Genomic DNA, 12,994 nt, shown 5'->3' with positions numbered 1-12,994 from the left:
GACCAGGGTCCTATAGGACAACACTGTTAGACCAGGGTCCTATAGGACAACACAGTTAGGACCAGGGTCCTATAGGACAACACTGTTAGGACCAGGGTACTTTAGGACAACACTGTTAGGACCAGGGTCCTATAGGACAACACTGTTAGGACCAGGGTCCTATAGGACAACACTGTTAGGACCAGGGTCCTAAAGGACAACACTGTTAGGACCAGGGTCCTAAAGGACAACACTGTTAGGACCAGGGTCCTATAGGACAACACTGTTAGGACCAGGGTCCTAAAGGACAACACTGTTAGGACCAGGGTCCTATAGGACAACACTGTTAGGACCAGGGTCCTGTAGCACAACACTGTTAGAACCAGGGTCCTATAGGACAACACTGTTAGGACCAGGGTCCTAAAGGACAACACTGTTTGGACCAGGGTCCTATAGGACAACACTGTTAGGACCAGGGTCCTATAGGACAACACTGTTAGACCAGGGTCCTATAGGACAACACTGTTAGGACCAGGGTCCTATAGGACAACACTGTTAGACGAGGGTACTATAGGACAACACTGTTAGGACCAGGGTCCTATAGGACAACACTGTTAGGACCAGGGTCCTATAGGACAACACTGTTAGGACCAGGGTCCTATAGGACAACACTGTTAGACCAGGGTCCTATAGGACAACACAGTTAGGACCAGGGTCCTATAGGACAACACTGTTAGGACCAGGGTCCTATAGGACAACACTGTTAGACCAGGGTCCTATAGGACAACACTGTTAGGACCAGGGTCCTATAGGACAACACTGTTAGACCAGGGTACTATAGGACAACACTGTTAGGACCAGGGTCCTATAGGACAACACTGTTAGGACCAGGGTCCTATAGGACAACACTGTTAGGACCAGGGTCCTATAGGACAACACTGTTAGACCAGGGTCCTATAGGACAACACAGTTAGGACCAGGGTCCTATAGGACAACACTGTTAGGACCAGGGTACTATAGGACAACACTGTTAGGACCAGGGTCCTATAGGACAACACTGTTAGGACCAGGGTCCTATAGGACAACACTGTTAGGTCCAGGGTCCTAAAGGACAACACTGTTAGGACCAGGGTCCTAAAGGACAACACTGTTAGGACCAGGGTCATATAGGACAACACTGTTAGGACCAGGGTCCTAAAGGACAACACTGTTAGGACCAGGGTCCTATAGGACAACACTGTTAGGACCAGGGTCCTATAGCACAACACTGTTAGGACCAGGGTCCTATAGGACAACACTGTTAGGACCAGGGTCCTAAAGGACAACACTGTTAGGACCAGGGTCCTATAGGACAACACTGTTAGGACCAAGGTCCTATAGGACAACACTGTTAGGACCAGGGTCCTATAGGACAACACTGTTAGGACCAGGGTCCTAGAGGACAACACTGTAAGGACCAGGGTCCAATAGGACAACACTGTTAGACCAGGGTCCTATAGGACAACACTGTTAGGACCAGGGTCCTATAGGACAACACTGTTAGGACCAGGGTCCTATAGGACAATACTGTTAGGACCAGGGTCCTAGAGGACAACACTGTAAGGACCAGGGTCCTATAGGACAACACTGTTACGACCAGGGTCCTATAGGACAACACTGTTAGACCAGGGTCCTATAGGACAACACTGTTAGGACCAGGGTCCTATAGGACAACACTGTAAGGACCAGGGTCCTATAGGACAACACTGTTAGGACCAGGGTCCTAAAGGACAACACTGTTAGGACCAGGGTCCTAAAGGACAACACTGTTAGGACCAGGGTCCTAAAGGACAACACTGTTAGGACCAGGGTCCTATAGGACAACACTGTTAGGACCAGGGTCCTATAGGACAACACTGTTAGACCAGGGTCCTGTAGGACAACACAGTTAGGACCAGGGTCCTATAGGACAACACTGTTAGGACCAGGGTCCTATAGGACAACACTGTTAGACCAGGGTCCTATAGGACAACACTGTTAGGACCAGGGTCCTATAGGACAACACTGTTAGACCAGGGTACTATAGGACAACACTGTTAGGACCAGGGTCCTATAGGACAACACTGTTAGGACCAGGGTCCTATAGGACAACACTGTTAGGACCAGGGTCCTATAGGACAACACTGTTAGACCAGGGTCCTATAGGACAACACAGTTAGGACCAGGGTCCTATAGGACAACACTGTTAGGACCAGGGTACTTTAGGACAACACTGTTAGGACCAGGGTCCTATAGGACAACACTGTTAGGACCAGGGTCCTATAGGACAACACTGTTAGGACCAGGGTCCTAAAGGACAACACTGTTAGGACCAGGGTCCTAAAGGACAACACTGTTAGGACCAGGGTCCTATAGGACAACACTGTTAGGACCAGGGTCCTAAAGGACAACACTGTTAGGACCAGGGTCCTATAGGACAACACTGTTAGGACCAGGGTCCTGTAGCACAACACTGTTAGAACCAGGGTCCTATAGGACAACACTGTTAGGACCAGGGTCCTAAAGGACAACACTGTTTGGACCAGGGTCCTATAGGACAACACTGTTAGGACCAGGGTCCTATAGGACAACACTGTTAGACGAGGGTACTATAGGACAACACTGTTAGGACCAGGGTCCTATAGGACAACACTGTTAGGACCAGGGTCCTATAGGACAACACTGTTAGGACCAGGGTCCTATAGGACAACACTGTTAGACCAGGGTCCTATAGGACAACACAGTTAGGACCAGGGTCCTATAGGACAACACTGTTAGGACCAGGGTCCTATAGGACAACACTGTTAGACCAGGGTCCTATAGGACAACACTGTTAGGACCAGGGTCCTATAGGACAACACTGTTAGACCAGGGTACTATAGGACAACACTGTTAGGACCAGGGTCCTATAGGACAACACTGTTAGGACCAGGGTCCTATAGGACAACACTGTTAGGACCAGGGTCCTATAGGACAACACTGTTAGACCAGGGTCCTATAGGACAACACAGTTAGGACCAGGGTCCTATAGGACAACACTGTTAGGACCAGGGTACTATAGGACAACACTGTAAGGACCAGGGTCCTATAGGACAACACTGTTAGGACCAGGGTCCTATAGGACAACACTGTTAGGTCCAGGGTCCTAAAGGACAACACTGTTAGGACCAGGGTCCTAAAGGACAACACTGTTAGGACCAGGGTCATATAGGACAACACTGTTAGGACCAGGGTCCTAAAGGACAACACTGTTAGGACCAGGGTCCTATAGGACAACACTGTTAGGACCAGGGTCCTATAGCACAACACTGTTAGGACCAGGGTCCTATAGGACAACACTGTTAGGACCAGGGTCCTAAAGGACAACACTGTTAGGACCAGGGTCCTATAGGACAACACTGTTAGGACCAAGGTCCTATAGGACAACACTGTTAGGACCAGGGTCCTATAGGACAACACTGTTAGGACCAGGGTCCTAGAGGACAACACTGTAAGGACCAGGGTCCAATAGGACAACACTGTTAGACCAGGGTCCTATAGGACAACACTGTTAGGACCAGGGTCCTATAGGACAACACTGTTAGGACCAGGGTCCTATAGGACAATACTGTTAGGACCAGGGTCCTAGAGGACAACACTGTAAGGACCAGGGTCCTATAGGACAACACTGTTACGACCAGGGTCCTATAGGACAACACTGTTAGACCAGGGTCCTATAGGACAACACTGTTAGGACCAGGGTCCTATAGGACAACACTGTTAGACCAGGGTACTATAGGACAACACTGTTAGGACCAGGGTCCTATAGGACAACACTGTTAGGACCAGGGTCCTATAGGACAACACTGTTAGGACCAGGGTCCTATAGGACAACACTGTTAGACCAGGGTCCTATAGGACAACACTGTTAGGACCAGGGCCCTATAGGACAACACTGTTAGGACCAGGGTCCTATAGGACAACACTGTTAGGACCAGGGTCCTATAGGACAACACTGTAAGGACCAGGGTCCTATAGGACAACACTGTTAGGACCAGGGTCCTATAGGACAACACTGTTAGGACCAGGGTCCTAAAGGACAACACTGTTAGGACCAGGGTCCTAAAGGACAACACTGTTAGGACCAGGGTCCTATAGGACAACACTGTTAGGACCAGGGTCCTATAGGACAACACTGTTAGGACCAGGGTCCTAAAGGACAATACTGTTAGGACCAGGGTCCTAAAGGACAATACTGTTAGGACCAGGGTCCTATAGGACAACACTCTTAGGACCAGGGTCCTATAGGACAACACTGTTAGGACCAGGGTCCTAGAGGACAACACTGTAAGGACCAGGGTCCAATAGGACAACACTGTTAGACCAGGGTCCTATAGGACAACACTGTTATGACCAGGGTCCTATAGGACAACACTGTTAGGACCAGGGTCCTGTAGGACAACACTGTTAAGACCAGGGTCCTAGAGGACAACACTGTAAGGACCAGGGTCCTATAGAACAACACTGTTAGACCAGGGTCCTATAGGACAACACTGCTAGGACCAGGGTCCTATAGGACAACACTGTTAGGACCAGGGTCCTATAGGACAACACTGTTAGACCAGGGTCCTATAGGACAACACTGTTAGGACCAGGGTCCTATAGGACAACACTGTTAGACGAGGGTACTATAGGACAACACTGTTAGGACCAGGGTCCTATAGGACAACACTGTTAGGACCAGGGTCCTATAGGACAACACTGTTAGGACCAGGGTCCTATAGGACAACACTGTTAGACCAGGGTCCTATAGGACAACACAGTTAGGACCAGGGTCCTATAGGACAACACTGTTAGGACCAGGGTCCTATAGGACAACACTGTTAGACCAGGGTCCTATAGGACAACACTGTTAGGACCAGGGTCCTATAGGACAACACTGTTAGACCAGGGTACTATAGGACAACACTGTTAGGACCAGGGTCCTATAGGACAACACTGTTAGGACCAGGGTCCTATAGGACAACACTGTTAGGACCAGGGTCCTATAGGACAACACTGTTAGACCAGGGTCCTATAGGACAACACAGTTAGGACCAGGGTCCTATAGGACAACACTGTTAGGACCAGGGTACTATAGGACAACACTGTTAGGACCAGGGTCATATAGTACAACACTGTTAGGACCAGGGTCCTATAGGACAACACTGTTAGGTCCAGGGTCCTAAAGGACAACACTGTTAGGACCAGGGTCCTAAAGGACAACACTGTTAGGACCAGGGTCATATAGGACAACACTGTTAGGACCAGGGTCCTAAAGGACAACACTGTTAGGACCAGGGTCCTATAGGACAACACTGTTAGGACCAGGGTCCTATAGCACAACACTGTTAGGACCAGGGTCCTATAGGACAACACTGTTAGGACCAGGGTCCTAAAGGACAACACTGTTAGGACCAGGGTCCTATAGGACAACACTGTTAGGACCAAGGTCCTATAGGACAACACTGTTAGGACCAGGGTCCTATAGGACAACACTGTTAGGACCAGGGTCCTAGAGGACAACACTGTAAGGACCAGGGTCCAATAGGACAACACTGTTAGACCAGGGTCCTATAGGACAACACTGTTAGGACCAGGGTCCTATAGGACAACACTGTTAGGACCAGGGTCCTATAGGACAATACTGTTAGGACCAGGGTGCTAGAGGACAACACTGTAAGGACCAGGGTCCTATAGGACAACACTGTTAGGACCAGGGTCCTATAGGACAACACTGTTAGACCAGGGTCCTATAGGACAACACTGTTAGGACCAGGGTCCTATAGGACAACACTGTTAGACCAGGGTACTATAGGACAACACTGTTAGGACCAGGGTCCTATAGGACAACACTGTTAGGACCAGGGTCCTATAGGACAACACTGTTAGGACCAGGGTCCTATAGGACAACACTGTTAGACCAGGGTCCTATAGGACAACACTGTTAGGACCAGGGCCCTATAGGACAACACTGTTAGGACCAGGGTCCTATAGGACAACACTGTTAGGACCAGGGTCCTATAGGACAACACTGTAAGGACCAGGGTCCTATAGGACAACACTGTTAGGACCAGGGTCCTATAGGACAACACTGTTAGGACCAGGGTCCTAAAGGACAACACTGTTAGGACCAGGGTCCTAAAGGACAACACTGTTAGGACCAGGGTCCTATAGGACAACACTGTTAGGATCAGGGTCCTATAGGACAACACTGTTAGGACCAGGGTCCTAAAGGACAATACTGTTAGGACCAGGGTCCTAAAGGACAATACTGTTAGGACCAGGGTCCTATAGGACAACACTCTTAGGACCAGGGTCCTATAGGACAACACTGTTAGGACCAGGGTCCTAGAGGACAACACTGTAAGGACCAGGGTCCAATAGGACAACACTGTTAGACCAGGGTCCTATAGGACAACACTGTTATGACCAGGGTTCTATAGGACAACACTGTTAGGACCAGGGTCCTATAGGACAACACTGTTAAGACCAGGGTCCTATAGGACAACACTCTTAGGACCAGGGTCCTATAGGACAACACTGTTAGGACCAGGGTCCTATAGGACAACACTGTTAGGACCAGGGTCCATATCACAACACTGTTAGGACCAGGGTCCATATCACAACACTGTTAGGACCAGGGTCCTCTAGGACAACACTGTTAGGACCAGGGCCCTATAGGACAACACTGTTAGGACCAGGGTCCTATAGGACAACACTGTTAGGACCAGGGTCCTATAGGACAACACTGTTAGGACCAGGGTCCTATAGGACAACACTGTTAGGACCAGGGTCCATATCACAACACTGTTAGGACCAGGGTCCATATCACAACACTGTTAGGACCAGGGTCCTCTAGGACAACACTGTTAGGACCAGGGTCCTATAGGACAACACTGTTAGGACCAGGGTCCTATAGGACAACACTGTTAGGACCAGGGTCCTATAGGACAACACTGTTAGACCAGGGTCCTATAGGACAACACTGTTAGGACCAGGGTCCTATAGAACAACACTGTTAGACCAGGGTACTATAGGACAACACTGTTAGGACCAGGGTCCTATAGGACAACACTGTTAGGACCAGGGTCCTATAGGACAACACTGTTAGGACCAGGGTCCTATAGGACAACACTGTTAGACCAGGGTCCTATAGGACAACACTGTTAGGACCAGAGCCCTATAGGACAACACTGTTAGGACCAGGGTCCTATAGGACAACACTGTTAGGACCAGGGTCCTATAGGACAACACTGTAAGGACCAGGGTCCTATAGGACAACACTGTTAGGACCAGGGTCCTATAGGACAACACTCTTAGGACCAGGGTCCTATAGGACAACACTGTTAGGACCAGGGTCCTATAGGACAACACTGTTAGACCAGAGTCCTATAGGACAACACTGTTAGATCAGGGTCCTATAGGACAACACTGTTAGGACCAGGGTCCTATAGGACAACACCGTTAGGACCAGGGTCCTATAGGACAACACTGTTAGGACCAGGGTCCTATAAGACAACACTGTTAGACCAGGGTCCTATAGGACAACACTGTTAGGACCAGGGTCATATAGGACAACACTGTTAGGACCAGGGTCATATAGGACAACACTGTTAGGACCAGGGTCCTATAGGACAACACTGTTAGGACCCCCTGGGTCCTATAGGACAACACTGTTAGGACTAGGGTCCTAAAGGACAACACTGTTAGGACCAGGGTCCTATAGGACAACACTGTTAGGACCAGGGTCCATATCACAACACTGTTAGGACCAGGGTCCATATCACAACACTGTTAGGACCAGGGTCCTCTAGGACAACACTGTTAGGACCAGGGTCCTATAGGACAACACTGTTAGGACCAGGGTCCTATAGGACAACACTGTTAGGACCAGGGTCCTATAGGACAACACTGTTAGGACCAGGGTCCATATCACAACACTGTTAGGACCAGGGTCCATATCACAACACTGTTAGGACCAGGGTCCTCTAGGACAACACTGTTAGGACCAGGGTCCTATAGGACAACACTGTTAGTACCAGGGTCCTATAGGACAACACTGTTAGGACCAGGGTCCTATAGGACAACACTGTTAGACCAGGGTCCTATAGGACAACACTGTTAGGACCAGGGTCCTATAGGACAACACTGTTAGACCAGGGTACTATAGGACAACACTTTTAGGACCAGGGTCCTATAGGACAACATTGTTAGGACCAGGGTCCTATAGGACAACACTGTTAGGACCAGGGTCCTATAGGACAACACTGTTAGACCAGGGTCCTATAGGACAACACTGTTAGGACCAGGGCCCTATAGGACAACACTGTTAGGACCAGGGTCCTATAGGACAACACTGTTAGGACCAGGGTCCTATAGGACAACACTGTAAGGACCAGGGTCCTATAGGACAACACTGTTAGGACCAGGGTCCTATAGGACAACACTCTTAGGACCAGGGTCCTATAGGACAACACTGTTAGGACCAGGGTCCTATAGGACAACACTGTAAGGACCAGGGTCCTATAGGACAACACTGTTAGGACCAGGGTCCTATAGGACAACACTCTTAGGACCAGGGTCCTATAGGACAACACTGTTAGGACCAGGGTCCTATAGGACAACACTGTTAGGACCAGGGTCATATAGGACAACACTGTTAGGACCAGGGTCCTATAGGACAACACTGTTAGACCAGGGTCCTATAGGACAACACTGTTAGAGCAGGGTCCTATAGGACAACACTGTTAGGACCAGGGTCCTATAGGACAACACCGTTAGGACCAGGGTCCTATAGGACAACACTGTTAGGACCAGGGTCCTATAAGACAACACTGTTAGACCAGGGTCCTATAGGACAACACTGTTAGGACCAGGGTCATATAGGACAACACTGTTAGGACCAGGGTCATATAGGACAACACTGTTAGGACCAGGGTCCTATAGGACAACACTGTTAGGACCAGGGTCCTATAGGACAACACTGTTAGGACCAGGGTCCTAAAGGACAACACTGTTAGGACCAGGGTCCTAAAGGACAACACTGTTAGGACCAGGGTCCTATAGGACAACACTGTTAGGACCAGGGTCCTAAAGGACAACACTGTTAGGACCAGGGTCCTATAGGACAACACTTTTAGGACCAGGGTCCTATAGGACCACACTGTTAGGACCATGGTCCTATAGGACAACACTGTTAGGACCAGGGTCCTATAGGACAACACTGTTAGGACCAGGGTCCTAAAGGACAACACTGTTAGGACCAGGGTCCTAAAGGACAATACTGTTAGGACCAGGGTCCTATAGGACAACACTGTTAGGACCAGGGTCCTATAGGACAACACTGTTAGGACCAGGGTCCTAGAGGAAAACACTGTAAGGACCAGGGTCCAATAGGACAACACTGTTAGACCAGGGTCCTATAGGACAACACTGTTATGACCAGGGTCCATATCACAACACTGTTAGGACCAGGGTCCTCTAGGACAACACTGTTAGGACCAGGGCCCTATAGGACAACACTGTTAGGACCAGGGTCCTATAGGACAACACTGTTAGGACCAGGGTCCTATAGGACAACACTGTTAGGACCAGGGTCCTAGAGGACAACACTGTAAGGACCAGGGTCCATATCACAACACTGTTAGGACCAGGGTCCTATAGGACAACACTGTTAATACCAGGGTCCTAGAGGACAACACTGTAAGGACCAGGGTCCTATAGAACAACACTGTTAGACCAGGGTCCTATAGGACAACACTGCTAGGACCAGGGTCCTATAGGACAACACTGTTAGGACCAGGGTCCTATAGGACAACACTTTTAGGACCAGGGTCCATATCACAACACTGTTAGGACCAGGGTCCATATCACAACACTGTTAGGACCAGGGTCCTCTAGGACAACACTGTTAGGACCAGGGCCCTATAGGACAACACTGTTAGGACCAGGTTCCTATAGGACAACACTGTTAGGACCAGGGTCCTATAGGACAACACTGTTAGGACCAGGGTCCTAGAGGACAACACTGTAAGGACCAGGGTCCTATAGGACAACACTGTTAGGACCGGGGTCCTGTAGGACAACACTGTTAGGACCAGGGTCCAATAGGACAACACTGTTAGGACCAGGGTCCTATAGGACAACACTGTTAGGACCAGGGTCCAATAGGACAACACTGTTAGGACCAGGGTCCTATAGGACAACACTGTTAGACCAGGGTCCTATAGGACAACACTGTTAGGACCAGGGTCCTATAGGACAACACTGTTAGGACCAGGGTCCAATAGGACAACACTGTTAGGACCAGGGTCCAATAGGACAACACTGTTTCTCCCTCTAGCTGGAACAATAGTCTGCAACACAGGCATGTTTAGTTCACGACCAATAACACAAACCCTAACCCCTCCTCCCTCTCTCCTCCATCTGTCCTCTCTCCTTCCTCTTTCCTTCCTCCCTCTCCACATCTCTCTACTCCCGCTCTCTCATCCTTGTCTCTCTCTCTCCTCACTCTCTCCCTCTCTCTCCTCCCTCTCTCCTTTCTCCCTCATCTCTCCTCTCTTCTCCCTCTCTCTCTGTTCTCCCTCTCTCCTCTCTATATCTCTCTACTCCCTCTCTTTCACCCTTGTCTCTCTCTTTCCTCCCTCTCTCCTTCCTCTCTCTCTCATCGTCTCTCTCTCTCTCTCTCTCTCTCTCTCTCTCTCATCCTCTCTCTCTCTCTCTCCCATCCTCTCTCTCTCTCTCTTTCATCCTTGTCTCTTCTCTCTCCTTCCTAACTCTCTCTCTCCTCCCTCTCTCTCCTCACTCTCTCTCATCCTTGTCTCTCTCTCTCTCTCTGTCATCCTCTTCTCTTATCTCTCCTCTCTCTCTCATCCTTGTCTCTCTCTCTCTCATCCTTGTCTCTCTCTCTCTCATCCTTGTCTCTTCTCTCTCCTCTGTCTCTCTCCTCCCTCTCTCTCCCCCTCTCTCTCATCCTTCTGTCTCCTCTCTCTTTCGCCTCCCTCTCGCTCATCCTTTTCTCTCCTCTCCTCTCCTCTCTCTCTCTCTCTCTCTCTCTCTCTCTCTCTCCTCCCTCTCTCTCATCCTTGTCTCTTCTCTCTCCTCCCTCTCTCTCCTCCCTCTCTCATCCTTGTCTCTCCTCTCTCTCTCTTCTCTCTCCTCCCTCTCTCTCCTCCCTCTCTCTCATCCTTGTCTCTTCTCTCTCCTCCCTCTCTCTCCTCCCTCTCTCTCTCTCCTCCCTCTCTCTCTCTCTCCTCCCTCTCTCTCTCTCCTCCCTCTCTCTTCTCTCTCCTTCTTGTCTCTCCAGGCCATGCCAGAACAGTAGTGTTCCTGTCCCACGGTGGTCTGAACAGTATCTATGAAGCGATGTACCACGGTGTCCCTGTAGTGGGACTACCTCTGTTTGGGGACCACTACGACACTATGACCCGGGTGGAGGCTAAAGGGATGGGCATCATGGTTCACTGGAAGAGTATGACAGAGGAGGAGCTGTACCAGGCACTGGCCACTGTTATCAACAATAACAAGTACATGAACACACACACACACACACACACACACACAATGTAGTAGTGTGGGTGACATGCTTCCATCTGGTGTCTCAGTGTGGTACTGTACCACACTCAGTTCAGTTCTGGCTCACTCATGCCATCTGGTGTCTCAGTGTGGTACTGCACCACACTCAGTTCAGTTCTGCACCACACTCAGTTCAGTTCTGGCTCACTACTGCCATCTCGTGTCTCAGTGTGGTACTGCACCACACTCACTGCACTGAATGCAATTTACATGTAAAATTTACAATTTACAATTTACATGTGTGTGTGTGTGTGTGTGTGTGTGTGTGTGTGTGTGTGTGTGTGTGTTCTAGGTATCGTCAGCGTGCCCAGGTGCTCTCTTCCATCCATAAGGACCAACCAGGTCACCCGGTAACAAGAGCCGTCTATTGGATAAACTACATCCTCCGTCACCACGGCGCCAACCACTTACGATCCTCTGTCTACACTGTCCCCACCTACCAGTACTTCCTATTGGACGTTGTGCTGGTCGTAGGGGCGGGGCTGGCCCTGATTGGCTACCTGTTTTACCGGATAGCAGGGCTACTAAGGTCAAAGGTTAAGGTTCAGGAGCGGGGGGGAGAGGTTACCCACAGTGACGGCGACGACAAGGCAAACGGACATTGCCATAGCAACGGAGCGGTCGCTAATGGGAAGCACAAACGTAACGGAGTGCCGGTGAAGAACGACAAGAAGATGAAGTAAAGGGGGGCGGAGACTCTGTTCTGGGGTCAGAGGTTGGAGAGAAGGAATCTGATTTAGGGTTTAAGGGAGAACAGAACACTCCTCGTTCTGGGAGACTGCAGACAGACAGGGATGAGATGTGTGTGTGTGTGTGTGTGTGTGTTTGTGTGTGGTTCGTTTCGTGGGAAGGGAAGAGGGTTTACAACCACTGCTTACAAAACAACAACAACAACCACCAAGGAGCTGGAAAGTCCAAAATTCCCCCCCCCTCTCTCTCCCTCCTCTCTTTCTTCCTCTCTGTCTCCCCTCCCTCCTCTCCTCCCCCTCTCTCCTCTCCTCCTCTCTCTCTCTCTCTCCTCTTCTCTCTCTCTCCCCCTCTCTCCTCTTCTCTCTCTCCCCCTCTCTCCTCTTCTCTCTCTCCCTCTCTCTCTCTCTCCTCTCCTCCTCTCTCTCTCCCCCTCTCTCCTCTTCTCTCTCTCCCCCTCTCTCTCTCTCTCTCTCCTCCTCTCTCTCTCTCCCCCTCTCTCCTCTCCTCTTCTCTCTCTCTCCCCCTCCCTCCTCTCCTCTCCTCCTCTCTCCCCCTCTCCCTCCTCTCCTCCCCTCTCTCCCCCCTCCCTCCTCTCCTCCTCTCCTCTCTCGTCTCATCTCTGGAATGGAAGGATGAAGAAGAGGGTCTCTGAACAACACCAACGATGTTAAACTATGTGTTTTTGAAGGAGTTTTTGAAGGAGAATCGCTGC

General features: G+C 50.0%; 1 protein-coding gene across 3 annotated transcripts in view; it reads left to right on the top strand.

The window, feature by feature from the left end:
* LOC110512130 (2-hydroxyacylsphingosine 1-beta-galactosyltransferase) overlaps positions 1-12,624 on the top strand; it is a 200,695-nt gene extending 188,071 nt beyond the window's left edge. For all 3 annotated transcript variants that reach the window (XM_036971969.1, XM_036971970.1, XM_036971968.1), the window contains exons 6-7: positions 11,324-11,543; positions 11,885-12,624. In XM_036971969.1, the coding sequence (XP_036827864.1) occupies positions 11,324-11,543; positions 11,885-12,275 (611 nt within the window). In that variant the 3' untranslated portion in view covers positions 12,276-12,624. The remainder of the gene's footprint in view (positions 1-11,323; positions 11,544-11,884) is intronic.
* The last annotated feature ends 370 nt before the right edge of the window (positions 12,625-12,994 follow it).

The sequence above is a fragment of the Oncorhynchus mykiss genome, unplaced genomic scaffold, assembly GCF_013265735.2.
Source record: "Oncorhynchus mykiss isolate Arlee unplaced genomic scaffold, USDA_OmykA_1.1 un_scaffold_87, whole genome shotgun sequence".
NCBI lineage: Eukaryota > Metazoa > Chordata > Actinopteri > Salmoniformes > Salmonidae > Oncorhynchus > Oncorhynchus mykiss.
Note: the sequence above shows the minus strand (reverse complement) of the source record. Positions and strands in the feature narration are given on the sequence as shown.